This window comes from Ruditapes philippinarum, unplaced genomic scaffold, assembly GCF_026571515.1.
Source record: "Ruditapes philippinarum isolate M1 unplaced genomic scaffold, ASM2657151v2 ctg2466_1_1_1_1, whole genome shotgun sequence".
In the NCBI taxonomy this organism is placed as follows: domain Eukaryota; kingdom Metazoa; phylum Mollusca; class Bivalvia; order Venerida; family Veneridae; genus Ruditapes; species Ruditapes philippinarum.
The window spans coordinates 130974-153159 of NW_026852979.1; the positions used below are offsets into that span (position 1 = coordinate 130974).

The 22186-nt window shown below is 32.8% G+C and overlaps 2 protein-coding genes across 4 annotated transcripts in view; both read left to right on the forward strand.

Moving 5' to 3' along the window:
- The window catches only part of LOC132729993 (filamin-B-like), a 106600-nt gene that overhangs the window by 64244 nt on the left and 20170 nt on the right, over nt 1–22186 (forward strand). For all 3 annotated transcript variants that reach the window (XM_060715833.1, XM_060715840.1, XM_060715849.1), the window contains 3 exons: nt 10477–10560; nt 11054–11191; nt 12096–12272. In XM_060715833.1, coding sequence (XP_060571816.1) covers nt 10477–10560; nt 11054–11191; nt 12096–12272 — 399 coding nt within the window. The remainder of the gene's footprint in view (nt 1–10476; nt 10561–11053; nt 11192–12095; nt 12273–22186) is intronic.
- Nucleotides 1174–7287, forward strand: LOC132730020 (filamin-B-like). Its single transcript, XM_060715867.1, has 7 exons — nt 1174–1634; nt 2366–2503; nt 3076–3249; nt 3868–4014; nt 4360–4587; nt 5347–5520; nt 6928–7287. The coding sequence occupies exons 2-7, from the start codon at nt 2464–2466 to the stop codon at nt 7158–7160; spliced, it is 996 nt and encodes a 331-aa protein (XP_060571850.1). The 5' UTR covers nt 1174–1634; nt 2366–2463; the 3' UTR covers nt 7161–7287.

Here is a 22186-nt window from a genome sequence, read left to right on the forward strand (position 1 = left end):
AGTAATTGAACCGTCCGTCCGTCCGTACGAGGTTAACCTAGAACGGCAAGTTGGATTTTTCTTAAGTTCTACCTGTACCAATGGCTTCTAAGTTTACCCACTTACTAATCAATACAAAGTACATGATCTGGGCAAGTTACATAACTCTGGCTTTCATATTTACCAAGTTATTGCCCTTTTCAGCCCTTGGATACCTTTGATGGTCCTCTAATTTTTTGTGGAGTAAGCGGTCTCTAGGGTCAAGGTCACTGGTTTAAAAAATAAATATAAACATTTTTGCTCATACAGCCTTTATTTTTTAGTTGATGTCTTAGTTTAAAAAAACATGCCAAGGGAGGTCCTCCTTCTTTGGGTGTAGTAAGGGGTCATTTGGGTCAAGGTCAATGTTACCACTGTCAAGGTCACCAATGTTAAAAATAGATTTTTACATTTTTACAGGTGTATTGACCTTATTCTATAGACAGATGTTATTTATAATTGATAGAAACATAAACTTTGATGGAGTTAGTGGTCAGTTGGGTCAAGGTCACCAGTGCTAAAAATAGATTTTTACACATTTGCTCATACAGCCTTTATTAAGTGACAGATATATTTTATATTTGGTAGGAAGATAACTTGCATGGTATTCATCCTTTTGATTGGGGTAGAGATCAGTGGGTCAAGGTCACTTGTGCTAAAACTAGATTTTTACACTTTTGCCCATACAGCTTTTATTTATTGATAGATGTATTTCATATTTGGTAGGAAGATAACTTGCATGGTATTCTTCCTTTGGGTGGAGTAAGGGGTCAGTTGGGTCAAGGTCACCAGTGCTAAAAATAGATTTTTACACTTTTGCCCATACAGCCTTTATTTATTGACAGATGCATTTCATATTTGGTAGGAAGATAACTTACATGGTATTCTTCTTTTAGATAGAGATAGGGGTCAGTTTGGTCAAGGTCACCAGTGCTCAAAATCGATTTTAAACTTTGCCCATACAGCCTTTATTTAATGACAGATGTATTTCATATTTGGTAGGAAGATAACTTGCATGAAGTTAAATATTTTTCAACTTCACAAGTCAGAGCAATGACTTGGCAACTTACATTTTTTTGACAATTACAAAATCCCATGACTTTGTCAAGCTAAGCTATATAACTTGTGTTTACAATTTTTTTGGCATTTTTTCTGTCCATAACTGAGTGAATGGGTAAACATTTTTTGAAATATTGCTACTGACAAGAATCTGAGCCGGGGGCATTTGTGTTTAACAAACACGTTCTTGTTTATTAAAGATTTAGTGTTTGAGATGATAATGTCAGATCTAGGCTGGCATAATTTGACTGCCCAACATTCAAGTTATGAGCACTCTAAACATTCCAGGCTAACAGTTGATTGTTGGTTTTACTTGTCTGCTTATTTAAGCGGAAAAGCCCTGACCTAATTTACGGAAGGGGTGACTGAAAGTTTTCCTCTCTCAGTAAAGCTGACAAGTCACCCTGTAGTGTGTGACCTAAAACCCTAACTCCACTTATATATCAAAATATATTTCCTTTTGTACCATGTAGCACCTACAGGGGATGATGTTGCTGTGAGATACAAGAAAGAAGCCCATGGTGTACAGAGAATAGATTTTATACCTAAACAAGCAGGTATTCTTCTACTATTTAATGATCAACATTATTTTTTGTCCAATCACATTGTAGTATTTTTCAAATTTCTGCTAAGTCTAACTTTGGTTAATGTGTACTAACTAAATAAAATTTACTTAATCAGTCGTCTAACCAGTCTAACAAATTTCAATAATGCGTTATATTATGGAGGAGTTAGAGGTATGGTTTGCACTCTGAATTGTAAAATATCTAGGTTAGTAAAACAATGCCAACGTAAAAAAATAGGCGAGGTCAGGTGTTTCTAAATACTTATTTTGTGTCCTGTTTATTTTATTTTCATATTCCTGTAAAAAATTTTCAATAACTTTTTATTGTTTTTGGCAATTAGTACAAGTACAGTGATTTAGTATTTTGCATGGACGTCAAATACTACTTTGTTTTTGCAACAGTTATGGCAAATAATTTCAAATTTTTGGCTACATAGTAATAAAGTAATAATAACTTTCTTCAGTTTACAAACATCTAACATGAGCTAAAACCATTATTTAAACACTTGTTTGCCCTTTCTATGGAAGTACATAATTGTTTCTGAGGCATAATGTGCCTTTAAATGACTTATTGGTACATTGTATGTAAGATTTTAAAGTATTTTAGATATGGCAAATGATATGTAAGATTTTGAAATATTTTAGTGGATCAAAATCTAGAAATAATAACTGTTAATGTTGTGTTTTATTGTGTATATTGTGTATATAATTTCCATGTTTTAGGTGTTCATACAATACAAGTGACATATTTAGGGGTACCTGTTGGAGACAGCCCCTATCAAGTAAAGGTGTATGACCCTAGATTGGTACGATTGTCAAAGATGCCACTAGGAATTCTAAATATACCATTTAAATTTAGAGGTAAGTGTTACAAAAATCATGTTTTATTGTTCGCTGATCTTATTATTTTGTTGATTAATAGTTTTTGAAATGTGTTGAAATAGCATTAGAGATTAGGTTATATAGATATATAGACTTATGTAGGGCTCCATCTTTGTTGAATAAATATGTTAGTCATTATACATATACATGCCTTACAAATTTATTACAATTACAAAGTACATAATAACACAAATTTTTATGTTTTGTTCAGGAAAAATAAATTAATTTTGAGTGTGTTGTAGAATAATTCACTATTTAGATGTAGAATATTATGGCCTTTTGACCTGAGTAAACAAATACACAGTATTTGAACAATACACCATCTAATATATACTAACAAAAAAGAAAAAATAATATAACATGCTAATAGAAAGAGAATTGATAAAAATTTGTTGAACACAAATGAACACAGAATAATCTTTATGAAAATTAATCAGGTTGTAACCGTTGACTGACTGTAGAAAAATTTTTGGTGTAAAATTGGTGTAAAAACCAGATAAACAAAAATGGTTAAAAAGTTGCGTTAATATTTCATCAACATTTTCTTTCAGTTCTTGCAGATGAAGCTGGAGATGGTAAAATGGAAGTTACTGTTGAAACAGAAGAGGGGAAAATTCCTACAGAACTTGAGGCTCTAGGGGAGGGAACTTTTGAAGTAACTTTCATGGGAGATGGAGAGAGGAAACATACATTGAATATTCTGTTTAATGGAGAACATATTCCATGTAAGTATTTAATTCTGGTTCATTTTTTCGTAACAACATTGGTGTTGTTTAGTACATGCAGATTTGCCCACTGTCTTTTTTAAAGAAAATTTGATAGAACAGTCTCTTCATTTACACAATGAAATAGTATAAGCAAAAGGTCAATAAAGGGCCGTCCGCCCTAGGTCGAGTTGTAGCGGTCAATGAGTTCCAACGACTTTGGATTCTTTCATGTGAGGAAGCTTTCTAGCTGTCAGTCATACGTAAAATACATACAAAATTTATCAAAAGGTTCTTAATTGTTTAGCGCCAACTGTCAGCACTTGATTTTCAACTTTTTAACCTCCATTCCACTACTCAGTAAAAATCTGTTGTAGTTTTGTGCTCAAGAGGCACCTTAGGTCTTCCTTCACCAGTAATTAAAGCTGGAAAGTCGCCATATGACACTTGCAGTGTTTGGGCAACGTAAAACCCAACCAAAAAACAACAAAAACACAATGAATCAGTATAGTTAGTCCTGTGTACTTATAGTTTGGATAGAAGAAATTAGAAGATACAACAGAATAGACATTCATGTTTTAAAAAGTAATTTAAATTTTGTATGAATAAAAAAGTTTTGTTTTCTTTTTATGTTTATAGGTAGTCCATTGTCAATCAATTTTGCTGATGTGGATAAAATCCGTATACAGAAACCTGGAACCATGCTGATTCCATGTAACAGACAAATCAACCTTCTAGTAACATCAGCCCCTTCTGCTATTGATGATTTGGTTATTAATGTTGAAGGTATGTTAATGATATTTTTTGTATGTTAAATATATGGTACATGTTTCCCAGGTCTGCAGTGGGGTGACTGAGAAGAAACAGTTTATTCTACCAAGCTAGCAAACAGAACATTTGAAATGAATTACAGAGTGACATTCCAAGTCTTCCTCCACCAGAAAATCTGGTACATCACCATAATTATTATACCAGTATACATGTACCTTCATGAGTTTTACTTCCAACACCCATTTTATCAGATCAAAACATCATAGACCATCTATCTATCTATCTATCTACCCTCAGGCAACTCTTGTTAATTTTAGAATTTTGTATTACAAAATTTATTTTGGATTTTATTTTATTTAGGTCCAGTATTTAACAAGGTGCCACACAAGTTCCGGGAAATTGGGAGCAGGTTGTATAGCCTAGACTGGACCCCAATAAAACCAGGGACCTATGATATTGATGTGAAATATGGGGATGTTATACCAGTCTGGGGTAGTCCAATGAAAATCAAGGCATTTGATTCAACTCGAGTGAAACTTATTGATAAGGGATATATGGCAGAAGTTGGAGAGAGGCATCTTATGAAATGTAAGTTCTTGTTATTATTTCAATTATTAAGTGCTCCTGGATTAAAAATTTGTTCAAGGACGATCATGTTTGCCAGCAAGGCAATCTGTTGTCAGCAAAAAGATGAATCTTGCACAGGGAACAGAATTATTTAGATCTTTTGACATTATGATGTTCCTTTAGAGCTTCTTAGGCCATACTGTTGATGAAAGAGAAAGAAATTTTGTACAAAGTAATGATACAGAAATAGAAGTGTGTACAAGGTAATGCATTTTTAGCTCAACTTGCACACCCAAGTGTTGGCAAAGGGAATCAGTTGAAATTTCACACACTTGTTCTCTGTGATTATCTATCATGATGGACATGGGTCTTATAACTCTTGAGTTACCTTGTTTCAGAGTTATGCCCCTTTTCTTACTGTCAAGCAGTGAGGCTAGTCTAGCGCACTGTTTTACGGACAGCTCTTAATATTGTGATAAAATAACTTTTTGGTGACTTTTTAAACTGACTTTTTGGTTTTTAGAAACATCAGTTGCAAATTTCAAAAATAATAATATCAAATTTATATGTTCATTTTGAACTGTACAACAGTCAAGTCGGGCATCTTTAATGTAATGTGATGGATGGAGTACTGTATCCATGTGACTACATGTATGATGTGATATTTCTGTGAAGCATATAATTAAATGTTTAATATCATGCATATTATGTTAAACATGAACTACTTAATTATCAAAAGTTATTTAGTCATTAAGTTTATTTGTTATTAATTTATTTTAGTTGATGTAAAGGAGGCAGGAGAGGGAGAGCTGGGCGTGATTATAATGTGTGCTGGAGAAACCGTCCAATCAGCAGTGAGCAAAGGAAAGGATGACCTTATATGGGTGTCATTTGAACCAGAAAAATACGAGCTGTATGATGTATATGTTACCTTTAATAAGGAACCAATACCAGGTTAGTATATATTTAGTAACACAGGAGATCGACTGAGGTCTCAAAGGCAAAAAAAAATAAAAATTGAAATTCTTGCATAGATCATCATTCTGCTGCACTTAAAATGAAAAACATATGCAAGAGATAATAAGAAGAGTAGAATTATAATAGAAATTGTTTTTTTTTTCCAATTCTTAACCTGATTTGAGTTCAGTGCATTGCTCTTTTAAATTTTGAGTCATTTTGCAATAATAAGTAAGTAAGTAAGTAAGTAAGTAAGTAAAGTCTTTATTTACTGAGGCTACACATTTGGTTTCCCAATCTTCCATGTGGGCCTCAAAACATAAATATACATAAAATATACATAATTTACATAATGGTTATACAGCAAAATTTTCAAATAACATACATGAAGACACAAAATGCATAATATATACATGAAAACACAACAAAAACAATGTACATTCAAACAAAATACATACATGTATTCAAAACACAATGCATGTACATATATTACTTAATACTTAATCTATGCAAGACCAAGGTACTTATGTGAAATTCCAACTGATATAGGAAGCTTGGAATTTTCCAATAGTTTCAGATTTACGAATAGAAAGAGGGATATTGTTCCATAGTTTAGGGCCTGAATATGTCAGAGATTTTCTAAAAATTTCTTTTTTAGGTTGTGGCACAAATAAATCTGAGTTTTTTGCTGACCTAAGGTTATGCCCATGTCTTTGATGAATAAATTGAAATTTGTTTTTCATGTACTGTGGAAATGAGGCATTGTTTAAAGATTTATACATAATGACAGCTTTTTTGTATCTTATTCTTTCATCAAATTTTATCCAATTTAATTCATTAAATAACTCAGCAGATGGAGCATCGTAGCTTTTGTCAAGAATGATTCTTGCAGCTCTTTTCTGAAATTTTATGATATCCAAAATCTGTTCATTGTTACAATTCCCCCAGACTGTACAACAATAATCTAAATGTGGTAAGATATAAGCATTAAAGAACAGTTTTCTTGCATTTACATCAAGGTATTGTTAATAAAAATAATTATTCTGAAAAAACACCTTTCAACAAAGGATACAAAATTTATTGATTAAAAGTTATTGATCTCAGGATACATGAAATATAGTATAAATCTTGCAAACATATTACCAGCCCCATGTCAAAAAGTCCCAGTGGGGTTCCTTTAATAAAGACGTTGAGACATATTATAGACAGTATTTTAGACAGTTCCTACAGTTTAACTAGATTCTATACTGCTATGAGCTTACTTACTGTATCATTTAAAGTGTGTTCTAAAAATTAAGTTTGTTTTTGATGAAAAAAAAAAAATGTTTGCTCCCATTTAGATGGCTGTCAATATAGGAAATGTCTATAAATACAAGGTAAATATAGGAAATGATATATTTTCAGGTTCACCATTCAAGATAGACTTATCACGTGATGAACCGGATTGCCAAGCTCTGGCTCTGCTGAACACAAAGTATTTTGTCGTGGAGCAGCTTCAGTGGTGTTTCCTGCAAGCTATCGGATATTATTTTCCTATAGATCAAATTGTCATGTATATTACAGGTGGAAAATTTGAACTGGCTAGTGAATCGTGTATTGTTAATGAAAGTTATTATAATTTCTGGCATATTGAATGAGCATTATAAACATAGGGTATGGATCTTGATGATGTGCATGAATAAAAAAAAAACATTCTTGATTAATTCGATGTGACACTGAAATCTTGAAATATATTGTGGGTATAAATCTTTAGGAAAATGGTCTGTTATTATGCCCCCATTTCGAAGAAAAGGGGGTATATTGCTTTGCACTTGTCGGTCCGTCGGTCTGTCGGTCCGTCGGTCCGTCGGTCCGTAGACCAAATGGTTTCCGAGCGATAACTAAAGAACCCTTAGGCCTAGGAACTTCAAACTTGGTATGGTGATTGGTCATGATCAGTAGATGATCCCTATTGATTTTGGGGTCAAGGGGTCAAAGGTCAAGGTCACATTGACCTTGTAAGCAAAAACGGTTTCCGATCAATAACTAAAGAACCTTAAGGCCTAGGAACTTCAAACTTGGTATGGTGATTGGTCATGATCAGTAGATGACCCCTATTGATTTTGGGGTCAAGGGGTCAAAGGTCAAGGTCACATTGACCTTGTAAGCAAAAAACGGTTTCCGATCAATAACTAAAGAACCTTAAGGCCTAGGAACTTCAAACTTGGTATGGTGATTGGTCATGATCAGTAGATGACCCCTATTGATTTTGGGGTCAAGGGGTCAAAGGTCAAGGTCACATTGACCTTGAAAGCAAAAAACGGTTTCCGATCAATAACTAAAGAACCTTAAGGCCTAGGAACTTCAAACTTGGTATGGTGATTGGTCATGATCAGTAGATGACCCCTATTGATTTTGGGGTCAAGGGGTCAAAGGTCAAGGTCACATTGACCTTGTAAGCAAAAACGGTTTCCGATCAATAACTAAAGAACCTTAAGGCCTAGGAACTTCAAACTTGGTATGGTGATTGGTCATGATCAGTAGATGACCCCTATTGATTTTGGGGTCAAGGGGTCAAAGGTCAAGGTCACATTGACCTTGAAAGCAAAAACGGTTTCCGATCAATAACTAAAGAACCTTAAGGCCTAGGAACTTCAAACTTGGTATGGTGATTGGTCATGACCAGTAGATGACCCCTATTGATTTTGGGGTCAAGGGGTCAAAGGTCAAGGTCACATTGACCTTGTAGGTAAAAACGGTTTCCAATCAATAACTAAAGAACCTTAAGGCCTAGGAACTTCAAACTTGGTATGGTGATTGGTTATGACCAGCAGATGACCCCTATTGATTTTGGGGTTAAGGGGTTAAAGGGCAAGGTCACATTGACCTTGTAGGTAAAAACTTTGTATGATGATTGGTCGTGACCAGCAGATGACCCCTATTGAGTTTTGGGTCAAGAGGTCAAAGGTCAAGGTCATGACCAGTAGATACTTTATAACCCTTATTAATTGTTTGATCACTGGGTCAGAAGTCATGCATAATAACCTTATCACATGACTAATTGGCTGCTGATAGGGGGCATACATGTTTTACAAACATATCTTGTTTAGTTATATTTGATGCATGGGAAAGGTTTAACAATGTTTTGGGGAAAATTATTTGATTTGAGAATGTGTATTCTATGTTAGGTTTTTATATGTATATATATAAATGAAAGGAATTACTGATATATTCTTTATAATAAATTTTCAAGCATGGTGTTATGTCTTTTATTATTTACCTGTATTATTTTTGGTGGTAGTTTATATACCATATTGTATAACCATTGTTGTAATGTGTTACCATATGTTATAATTTTGCAATGATTTTTACTGATTTCAGGTGGTGGGTGGGGTAATGTTACACTTTGGATTTTTCTAAAGATTTGTTTTAATATTATTATATTTAATGTTATTTTATGCCTGCCAATATTGGTTCATTTTATGGCAAACTCAATTTATTGATTAAAATCTCAATTCAGATCTTTTCTTAGCAATGAATAAAATTTTTAATTTTCTTAATTATGAAGACATTCAACCAATTTCCTCTTCAATATTGAATATTAATACAATGTTTGTCACTGGGTATATCAAGTAACTTACTTTTTTTAACACATAGCATGTTACTATTGCTCAAATTCTTATGTAATTTTCACATTCATTCATTACATTATATACATGGTGAATGTGCTTTGTAAAATAACATGTTATAAATAAATCTGGCAAACTTGTCTTACTGCTTATAATCTTTAATAGTTATAATTGAAACTTATTAACCAGGTTTTCCGAAGGAAAAAACTTGTTATTAGATTGAGGTATGTCGGCGGGCAGATGGGCTGGCGGGCGGGCGCAAACAATTTCTTCTGTGCGCAACTTCTCCTACATTTCTCAACAGATTTTGACCAAACTTTCACAGAAGCTTTGTCATCAAGTGCCCTTGGGCATATTGTCAGGGTTTTGTGATTGGATAATATTTGACCTAATTATGGCCCTTTGTTTTTTTTCCTTATATAGAATATATAGTGAACAATTTCTTCTGTGCGCAACTTCTCCTACATTTTTCAACAGATTTTGACCAAACTTTCACAGAACCTTTGTCATCAAGTGCCCTGGCGCATATTGTCAGGGTTTTGTGATTGGATAATTTTTGACCTACCGTAATTATGGCCCTTTGGTTTTTTTCCTTATATAGAATGTATTGAACAATTTCTTCTGTGCGCAACTCCTCCTACATTTTTCAACGGATTTTGACCAAACTTTCACAGAAGCTTTGTCATCAAGTGCTCTGGCGCATAGTGTTGGGGTTTTGTGATTGTATAATATTTGACCTAATTATGGCCCTTTGTTTTGTTTTTTATATAGAATATATAGTGAACAATTTCTTCTGTATGCAATTCCTCCTACATTATTCATGATTTACATTGCTTATAGTTACATTGTTTGTTGCTTGTATTTCAACTACAACATATTTATCTACAATGGTGATAATTGAAAACCTGGTTTCATGGCATTGCCATGTTTCTTGTTTCAAAGTTATAAAGATGAATTGGCCAAATTTTTACCTGTGAATGTAAAATAATCTTTAAGAATTGTAATGAAATAAAGTCTAGCCTAGTAACACCACCTCAATATTGTATAGTAAATACTGCAACATTGACATTCTGGCCCAGACTTTATATTATTGGTTATCTTTTTTACATTATTTAAATACACTGTTTAAGATTATTTTTTTTACTGGGGCATAAATCATCTCCAAAATGCCTCTATGACAGTCACCCTATATCCGGGACAGTCCTGGATGTCCAGGACATTATAGTATGTATGTCTGTTTTAATTTAAATTCCATTCAGAGTAATGTAAATCCTTCAGACTAGTTTAACAGGGTAAAGACAAGGTAACAGTTTTTAAGGTTTTTTGTTTTGTTTTGAAATTTCAGCTCCGACAGGTGATAGGGTACATGCTGATATTTATAACCAGGGTAATGGTGAATACAAGGTGGAATGGATGCCCAGAATGCCAGGTGAGATCCGTAAAATGTCATCATTATACCTTTTTCTGTAGCCCGTATATTAACTGGGTCTGAAAACATCTACAGGCTACTTTTGGTGACAATAATAGAATCTTACATCACATCATTTAAAATCGGAAAATAAAAAGTTGGTCCTTTATGACAGGTTTTATATCACATGGTCATATTTAGAGATGTGTTATACAGGTTAAACTGTATTCTATAATATAATATTAATAAAATAGGTGTTATTATATCGCTATGTCAAGTTCACAAAATCTACTTGATTTAGTTTTAATAATGTTTTATTCAACATATGATACCAAAATTTGATTATATGGTGATGACTAAAAATATATTATTGACTAAAATTATTAGATATATTTTTTCATAGTTATGTCAAGGATTTTCAATATAAAATTTTACTTCTTAAGATGTCATATTAACTTTATGATCATATACAGACTTATAAACATATTAACACATATGTAATGATAAATTACAGGACGCCATACAATTGATGTACAGTTTTCTGGTGTACAAATTGACGGTAGTCCATTCTACGTGGATGTGTTTGACTTATCAACCATCAGGATAGATAACTTCAGGCACGGAACGGTTGGTGACGAGGCTGGATTCAGTGGTATGTGTATTGTGTATAATAATCTCACCTGAAAATGTTTTACAAAAATTGTCTCTGAAATTTTGATGAGTTATTGTCTTATCCATTTGGCAACATTCTGTAGCCCTTGTTTTCCTATACTCATTGTGCAGCCAAGTTAAGAAGAAAAAGTCAAGATATTATGACCGCTGTGGCGAATTCGTTGTTGACAACCTTGTTGTCGCCGTCATTGTTGTTGTTGTGCAAAAACTTTAATATAGCCCATTATTCAAACATTTCTAAAAGTATCAACATGAAACTCGAAATTCTTTCTTATCACCAAAGGCAGTTTTTAGACAAGGGGCATTAATCTGAAAGAAATATTTTTGGAGTTATGTCCCTTTTAACTTGGAATTTTTAACAGATGAATATTAACACAGCATGAGGTGATCAATCTTGCTCAATTTTGGTTTAATTTCAATGTAAAGCACTGAGAAAGATAGTGTGGTATATTTCAGCAGGAGGTCTTGTTCTGGTTTGATCTAGTATTGTATTTGGGATAGAAATAAAGGGGAGGGGAGAATATAACGTGTGTGGCACCTAATGGTTTTGAGCTTATGTATAGTAACTACTAGTTTTGGGATTATTAATCCCTTCTTCAAGTTCTTCATTATTGTATTCATTTCATATAGACAAAATTACATTTTTTGCAGTATTTTATTTACTACTGGTCAGCATTTTCTTACTGTAACAAATACACTAAATGTATGATGTTAATCTATGGTTTTAATCAAGATCCAGGAAAGAATACAAAACAGATTACTTATGAAAAGAAAGATATAAACAATTTACATGTACATGTATATACTAAAGGTACTTTATATAATAAGCACTGATTAAATAATGAAATAATCCCATATGTTATTGGTTTGAAATTAATTTACAGTTGACTTCAGTAATGCTGGCACATTAGATCAGGAGATACAAATAGTAGGACCATCAGGAATAGATGTGGTCTATGACTCAAGAGAACTCGGCTATCTCTGGAAAGATTACCTGTACGAGCCTGAAGAACCGGGAAAATATCAGATATACATTAAATATGGCGGATTCCAAATACCAGGTAAGTTCAGAACACAATATGTTATGTTGTACATTATTTATGTATTGTATAATCACAGGAACTTGAAATTTTATAAACATTAATACGAGAATATCCAAAACAGATACATAAATAAAGTGTTACTTACTGAGTATAGGTGGTATTCTTTGGATATTATCGTTAATATTGATAGAATTTCAAGTTCCTGTGATATAATGTATGATCATAATGATTATTCATTTAGTAATTTAAGACTCATGATGGGATCCAAAGGGTTAAAATAATGTTCCTATCAAATACACAATCTGCCAAAATTTTGATCATAGAAAAAATGGCTTGTTTGAATAGAAGTTTTCACCAAATTAACACAGGATGTTTCACAATGGAAACAAGCTACTGTTACCTAAATGACAAGATGGGTATCCAGATTTCAGTCTTTTTACCAAAGACTTGCTTCCATGACAGATCATGGTATAAAGATGAGTGCCATACTCTTGTAGACAGTATTGGCGAGCAAAATATTGGAAAGAAAAATTAACATTATAATCATAAGACAATTCAAAATTGATTTCAAAGCTGGAAGATAAATGTTCCAAGAAATCCATTTACTGACATGGAATTGGAAGGATATTAGGGAGACCATCTTGCAATACTTCAGAGATAACATTATAGAGAAATTTCTATTGCATCAAAACATTCAATGAAATGTTCCAAGCTGGGTCACAGAATGTTCCAAAGAAGAAAAAGGATTCAGCACTAGTTATTGTAGGATGCTCCATCTTGAGATTTAATTATTGAAAATTTCCTGTGATGACAGTGTTTCACCATAAGTATGATATGAACAAGTTTGAAAGTAGAGAATGTTCCACAGTAGATGCTAGTTTCAACTTGTAATAAATTAGCTATAAAAGAATGCTTCAAAATGAAGTATGATTATTACAGACATCTGTGATAAAATTTTTCATAATGGAACAGCGAACATTCCAGAAACTGTTTTCACAGCAGATGGTACTAAAAGGGTGCTTCATAGTGAATTGTGATTTCAGGAAAATGTATGACTGAAAAGTTAAATACTTAGAGGGTGCTCCGTAGTGAATCGTGATTTCAGGAAAGATGTATAACTGAATAGAACTTCATCATGAGACCAAATATCACTGAGGTAGCATAAAAAAGGTTCCAAAATATATACTGATTAAAGGAAGAAAATATAAACCATTTTATTGCTATGTAGTAAATGTTGATTATGAATGGGCAACTGTTTTACGATTATGATGATTTTGTAATTTGCCTGTTTAATACCATGTTGGTTCTGGAGCAAAAGCTTTACCAAGGTTTTCAGAGTTTTCAAAGTGTTTAATACTTGTTTCAGTTAAAAAATGCATGTAAGTATGAAGTGGATATAATACTGGTTAAAGACTAAAATATTTTAAAGAACTTGTGTCAGAAATATTTATGCTATACTGTAACACCTAAACTGTCAGTAACAAGAGTTTTAGCCGATATCCCATCCACTTCTAGAAAACTTTGCCTGACTATAATGAGTTCTTACTAAATGGCAAGGATCTTGTATGAAAAAAAATTGTCATATAATGTGTAACAGATCTTTTATTTATTTATGATATTATTACAATTTCCTTAATGTGTTTACCTAATTAAAGCAAAACCTGTTATTTTGATTTTGTCTGCACAAGAAGTGGAAACCAAGATTATATAAAATTTATTCTGAGACTCAACTGGGACCTTCTGAAAGCCGATTTTCTAAAGAAATCAATAATTAATAAATCTTGTAACCAAGTGGAACATTTTATGTTCTGTGAGGCATGGCAAATAACCCGGTAACAATGGCCTAGGTGTTAGATTGGAAATCTAAGCGATATTTACTACAGCGGAAAAAATTGATTTTCAGAAGATATTGATAACAAAAGTACAAAAAAATATAAATTTCATGACATCATGAAACGTAATAAGCATTATCAGGATATGGATTGAGTAACTATAAAAGCTATTGATATGCTATGGATGTCTATTTTGATTACTGTATTGATAGGATTGTGAACAATGCAGTAAAATGATGGATTAATTTGATTGTGAATGAGAGTTAAAGGATAGAAAATTTGCAGGCATGATCTGAGGTTTTTATTTAAAAAATAATGATGCTATGCATGGAATTCTTTTTGAGTATGATCAATGATTGCTGGTATACACATCATTGCTAGTTGTGAGAACTATTTATACTTGGAAATATTTAAATACTGCTTTATTTTATTTTTCTATATTTTATCTTTTTGGGCTTGGGGGAGGGGTGGAGAGTGAGAGATTACAAGCTTAGTGTCTCCTGATTTAAGTAGGAAGAGTTTTACATGTACTTCTTAAAACGTCTGCTTCTTGTTAGTAAAGTAAATCTCGTTGAGAATTCTGACCATGTCTGATGAAAAGTATTTTCCACCACTAAAATTCTGAAAGTGGACACCTCTTAATAAATTAAGAAAGTGGAGATATTATATTCAATGATACTTGTTAATGTTAAAAAGAACATCTAGCATAGTACTAGTGTATAATCCAGGTATGTGTCTATAATATCATTGTCCTGAATTTTTACACCTGAGTTGATGTGCTTTGAATTTTAAACAGTTTATTAGTAGATAAAAGAAATGCAAAATCACTATAACCCTTAACTTGAATTTGTGTTAATGGATTTGCCCAGCTTTTAATTATTATACCCCCGCACAACAAAGTTGTAAGGGGGGTATACTGGAATCAGCTTGTCCGTCCGTCCGGCCATCCGGCCGTCCGTCGGTTTTTTCTTGTCCGCCCAATAACTTAAGATTCCTTTGACCCTTAGTCTTCATATTTAGCATGGAGGTTAGTCATGATTAGTAGATGACCCCTATTGATTTTGAGGTCACTAGGTCAAAGGTCAAGGTCACAGGGGCCTTGACTTCAAAAAGCTTGTCCGCCCAATAATGTAAGATTCCTTTGACCTACAGTCGTCATATTTGGCATGGAGGTTAGTCATGATAAGTAGATGACCCCTATTGATTTTGAGGTCACTAGGTCAAAGGTCAAGGTCACAGGGGCCTTGACTTCAAAAAGCTTGTCCGCCCAATAACTTAAGATTCCTTTGACCCACAGTCTTCATATTTGGCATGGAGGTAAGTCATGATTAGAAGATGACCCCTATTGATTTTGAGGTCACCAGGTCAAAGGTCAAGGTCACAGGGGCCTCGACTTCAAAAAGCTTGTCCGCCCAATAATGTAAGATTCCTTTGACCTACAGTCGTCATATTTGGCATGGAGGTTAGTCATGATAAGTAGATGACCCCTATTGATTTTGAGGTCACTAGGTCAAAGGTCAAGGTCACAGGGGCCTTGACTTCAAAAAGCTTGTCCGCCCAATAACTTAAGATTCCTTTGACCCACAGTCTTCATATTTGGCATGGAGGTAAGTCATGATTAGAAGATGACCCCTATTGATTTTGAGGTCACCAGGTCAAAGGTCAAGGTCACAGGGGCCTTGACTTCAAAAAGCTTGTCCGCCCAATAACTTAAGATTCCTTTGACCGACAGTCTTCATATTTGGCATGGAGGTAAGTCATGATTAGTAGATGACCCTTATTGATTTTGAGGTCACCGGGTCAAAGGTCAAGGTCACAGGGGCCTTGACTTCAAAAAGATTTTCCGCCCAATAATTTAAGATTCCTTTGACCCACAGTCTTCATATTTGGCATGGAGGTTAGTCATGATAAGTAGATGTCCCCTATTGATTTTGAGGTCACCAGGTCAAAGGTCAAGGTCACAGGGACTTTGACTTCAAAAAGATTGTCTGCCCAATAACTTTAGATTCCTTTGACCCACAGTCTTCATATTTGGCATGGATGTTGATCGTGATTAGTAGATGACCCCTTTTGATTTTGAGGTCACTGGATCAAAGGTCAAGGTCATAGGGACTGTCACTTCAAAAAGTTTGTCCACCCATTAACTTAAGATTCCTTTGACCCACAGTCTTCATATTTGGCATGGATGTTGATCATGACTATAAGGTGACCTCTATTGATTTTGAGGTCACTGGGTCAAAAGTCAAGGTCACAGGGACCTTGACAAAAAAAAGCTTTTCTTCTTAATTGCTAAAGAATGTCCTGTCTGCAATGTATTGATTTTGACATTTTCACATTTGAAGCATGTAGAATACATAACTTAGCAATGCACTGGCTTAGTAACCTCAGATTTGGCAGGGAGGTTGTCCTTGAGCTCTAAATGGCCACTGTTGATTCTGACAAAGTGGTATGCGGGGGTATTCACGCCATGATAGTGGCAGTTCTAGTTTGGAACGTTCCATTTGAAGTCTTATGGATTTAAGTTAAAAATACAAAAAAAGAGAGCTACAAACAGATGTGCAGTCTCAAGGCCTGGTTTTTGCTGGTGGCAAAGGTTAAGTTCAAACTGGTTAAAGCTGTATGCCTCCAAATGAGATAAAATATTTCAAGAAAATAAAATTTGAGAAAAGTGTACAGTACTAAGATTTTAAGAAAAGTAAAATTTAATAGATTCCAAGATTCAAGTAATAATTTACATGTTGTGTGCAATTATAATGACTGATTTTACTATTTCTGCTGGGTTATTAATACAGAAAAGGCTATTTTTGCATATTTGGACCACTTTTTGGTAATTTACTTGGATTTGTAAGCACCATTTGCAATGTTCACTCCACAATATTTTACTTTTGAATACATTTTCAAAATTTTCATGAAAATTAGCATGAATGAGACTGGAGGCATGCTGCTTTAAGGGTTAAGCATTCAAGCACTGCACAGACATTGTACCATTTCATTTTATTAACTTAATAAATAACAAAACAAAAACAAACTTTATATATTTGAAAACATAGCACAGTATATTGAAAGTAAAAAAAATGTATTGATTTTTAAGATTATGATTGAAACAATTGGGTTATTATTGAAAATGAAAAAACTATCAGGATATATTGTTGATTAAGGATTAATATCTTAATTATGAACTTTATTATATTACGTTAATGAACTGTAAACATTTGCAGTTTTTTAATGTCAGATATTGTAATATCATATCAAGATTTAACTGTTTGTGGATTTTGTTTTTATAATCGTAATGTATTTTGTTTCTTTATTCAGTTAAAGGGTTAATTGTTTTATTTTCTATAGAGGAATGTTAATAATTGTTTGTTTCGTAAAAATGGGAATAAAGTGCATAAAAATGGGAATAAAGTGTTCAGTTTCATACAGTATTATCATCGGGGAAGTAAACAGATTGTGAAAATGTAAGATCATTATACAGGATAATGTTCTGTGTGTTAAATGTCTATGGAATTATTTAATTCAGTGTCGTGCAAAAAGTGAAGTTTAGCTACCAAGGTCAAAATAATTGCATAATTTGAATGAAATGTTTTTGAATATTTTATTTTTAAAAAAGTGGTAAATGTTATTGTACATGTCTCATGATACAATTCAGTTTATCATAGAAGCTCTAATTTGTAGTATTGCATTGATCTGGATCTTTGAATATCTCATTGATACCATTGGTATGGCACACAGTTTAACTTTTTTAAATAATTACATATTATATATAAATAGTCCGAGTTGAGTTTGATTCTTGTTCACAATTTTGAAGAATTTCCTGATAAAATGTGGTTATATATTTTTTTAATAATGGTATACCCTCTGGTCAGTTTAGAAAACTGATGAACTGAGTGACTGCTCCACAAGAAAAGCTCAACTTCCCTCCACAAAATGTGTAATTCAATATTTGATTACTGGGTATTAGATTGAAAATGGTTACAGGTCTTGGGGGGGAACGTTATGAAAATATTAAAGATCCTGTATGTGGTAATTAAGGTTGTTACCGTTGTTGTTGTTTAAGCTTAGTGAGTGTCCATCCGCCCTTCCAGGCAATAAGAGTACGGACTCAGAACATGTCACCAGTCATGCCCTCAAAAGTATGTAAAATCGAAATTGGTGACCTATTTGACTGAAATTCAGTAATTCACTAAATGAGCCCAAATAAAATGCAAATGTTTTATATTTAAGGTCGTAATTACCTCACTTAGTGAAATTTTATATATGTATATAATTATGCTTCTTAAACAATTTTCAAACATCGAAGAATATGTAAAATATGTACTGCAAATATTTGTCCACATAATAATATTATGTAATCATTAAAAATATGCATTCATTTCTTTGACTTAGACTTTATAGAAAATAAATTTCTAATTACCTCCTTTTATTAACATGAAATTTTAGATTGGTAATATCTTTTCAAATAATGCTTTTTGGAACTTACAATATTGATAAATCTTGATTCTTTATTTGAGGATTATATTTATGAAATAAAACCATAAAAAAATTGAGTTACAGGATCTTTAAATTGGTGTAGTACATTTTAAAACCATATAAAGAATTTATTTCATAAGGGATTTTTTCTTTTTTTTGTTAAAATACCTAAGAGATTGTTTACTTTAATGTATTGTGCCCATTTTAGTACTGTTACATATGTTGCCGTATTTGAATAACCTATTTAAATTTGCTTTAAAAGCCTTCAATATACTGTGCATTTGCTAAATTTATTTTGGTTTGGCCTATTTTAACAGTTTAAAAATCTTTTAAATGGGTATGGTGTGTGCTTTAGAAATATTGTTCAAAGGCAAGGTCAAGACATGGCCATGATTTATACATATAAATTAAATGACCTTGTAAATTTGGGCATATACCAGCATGGTGACAAACTTAAACACTAGAAAATTCGTTAAACTAGCCTGAGGTTATCCTAGATATTGTAAATTTGTTGAAATTATTTCAACCCTGACACTGCTCTAACTTATTTTCTCCATTATAGAATCTGGCTAGCCTTGCAAATCAGACTAGACTTTTGCATCAGCCAGCCTGACATTAAGGCCAGCCTGAGACATCAGGCTAGACTTGCACATTAGGCCAGCTGTACACAATAAGCCAGCCTGACCAACAGGCAGGCCAGGTGTACAAAATATTTAGGCCAGCCTAACCAACAGGCCGGCCAGGTGTACTTAATAGGCCAGCCTGACCAACAAGCTAGACTTGTACATTAGTCAGGCTAAACTTGTACATCAGGCTCTCCTTGCATATCAGGCTAAAATTGAAATGGGCCATTAATTATTAAGTCCATTATGACATTGTCTGTGTACAAAAGTTGACATAACTAATCTAAAGTTTCATAGGATGTAACTTTAAGATTATATAATGTTCTAATTTTGCTCCAAAACCCTTATGCAATTCATGTTGCACAATTTAGAGCCAAGGCCAGTCTGAGGCTCTTTTTAAATGTTTACTCGAGCATGGGACTGTTCAAAAGCCAAACAATGGGCAAATCCATCATACAGATTTAGAAATAGTAATAGATTAGAAAATAATATTTTGATAATGCTGTAAGACCTTGTGTTGTACAATATAATCAAGATTTACCAGTACATTGCAATAACACTTGATTGATCTGACAAATAACACTTGATCTGATAATAACAATAATAGTCATACTGCCTCTCATTTAAAATTATTTAAAGTATTACAAGTCAATACCTTTTATATTATCTCAATCTGGCTTAATATCAAATTAAAAGCTCTTAGTATTTTTATCAAGATAAAGAAAATTAATGTTATTGGATTATATTGTAATACAATAATTAACTGGATCACAGGGGCATATATTTCTAGCAGATAAGCAGTAAAAATAAATTTTCCTGCTTTAAAGGTTTATTGATAGAAAAGTAAACATCAAGAAGGTTTAAATTACAAGTGCTATGGAGCATGGACTGTAGCTTATGCATTCATGAACAGGCTAAATCAAAACAAGCCTCCCAATATTTTATTTTCAATTTTGTTGTGTTGGTGCATTAGGTTTTCCACTAAGGATATGATGTGACTCTTCTATTACTGTTAAATGTAACAGAAGTGTAATAACTGTATGTGGGAGTTTTCACCTATGAACAGATCATTTGCAAAAGACCATTTGAGCTGCGTCACGACAAAACCAAAGTTATGCGTTTGCGGCCAGCATGGATCCAGACCAGCCTGCGCATCCGCGCAGTCTGGTCAGGATCCATGATGTTCGCTATCAGTTTCTCTACTTGTTATAGGGTTTGTAAGCGAACAGCATGGATCCTGATCAGACTGTGTGGATGCGCAGGCTCAGGTCTGGATCCATACTGGTCGCAAACCCATTATGTTGGTTTTGTCGTGACGCGGCTCATTTATAAAAAATTAAATTCAGTATTCAGTTTCTTAACATGGAGTATTTCAAATAACTATATTGAGTTTTAGTTATCTTCAAGTGTGTGGTTACTTGAAATTTGAAATACTTTGAGTCGTCTGTATTTGTATAGAATAATTCTCAGTTTCAACTTCTCAAATTTAAAAGTTGAACCCAATATTGAATTGCAAAGTAAACAAATAAAAACAAGAAAGTTATCGATGCATCCCCCATGTTAACAAGTGCATTTTAGAATGAAGGTAAATTCAATCATGCTCATTATAATGCTTCACAACACATTAATTAAAAGAATTTTGCACATCCAATATATTTTAAATGGTAGGCAGATTTTACAGACTGATTACTGATTATTTTGCTCTTTATAGTAGTAATTTTTTAAATACATAGCAAAGCAATAATTTTATGTGGATAACGTGTATTAGAGATATACTCGTCAAATGCGGCATGAACAATCTTTGGGACACACATTTTTTTCCAAATCAAAAGTGGTTGACCGCAACAGTTAAACAAAAGCTAATAGACCTGTTCCTTAACAGCTGGTATTCAAACTTAGAAACTTCTGAAAAGTGTAAAAATTACAAGTTATTTAAACACAAATTCGAATTTGAAAAGTATATCACAAATACACATCCTAATTTAATTAGATATATGATTAAATTTAGAACAAGAAACCATAGATTACCAGTAGAAACTGGATCTTGGCATGGGATAGAACTTAATATGAGAAAATGTACATTATGTAATTCCTCAGTTGGAGATGAATTTCACTACCTTCTAGAATGTAAATATTTTGATCATCAAAGAAAAAAATTCTTAGGACCCAATTATTACATTAGACGAAACATTTATTCTTTTGATATACTTATGAATATAAACAACCATAGTAATTTTGAATATAAGAAAATATGTATGTTTATTAGGGATATAGTTGAAAAATTTATATAATGAAAATTAAATGCATATAACACGTGTAAATTTATTACATGCACATGTTTTGTATGTTAAAAGTACCCAAGGTACTCTCCCTTTACATGTATTATATATGCTTATATTTTTAGTATGTATTCTATTGAGCCTCAAGACTTTGTTAATATTTATTTACCTCATGTTGTCTTGACCTGAGAGAAATAAAGATATTTGTAATTTGTAATTTGATTACAGTCACACTGAGCAATATGAAATTAACTACATGATTATCTAAGTTTTAATGGCTGATAACTTTTCTAGCTGCTCACTCATTTATTATGTTTGGTTTAAAGTAGCATTCCTCCAGTCTCATTCATGCTAATTTTCATGAAAATTTGAAAATGTTTTAACAGTATAATACTCTTGAAGTTACCAAAAGGATGCAATTTACACATTATCAATGGCATGTAAGTTACCAAAAAGATGTCAAAATATGCAAATATAGCCCTTACTGCGTAAGTAACACAGTAGAAATATAGTTATAAATACTGAAAATTCTATCATTAACTGCATATAAAATGTTTATCATTAGACTCTACTAGATTTTGAATCTTTTTACTTTTCCTAAAATCTTAGTACATTCTTTTCAGGTTTTATTTTATTGAAATAATTTTGCTCATCTGGAAGCGTGCAGCTTTAAACATTATTTGAGCCGCGTCACGACATAACCAACATAGTGCATTTGTGACCAGCAT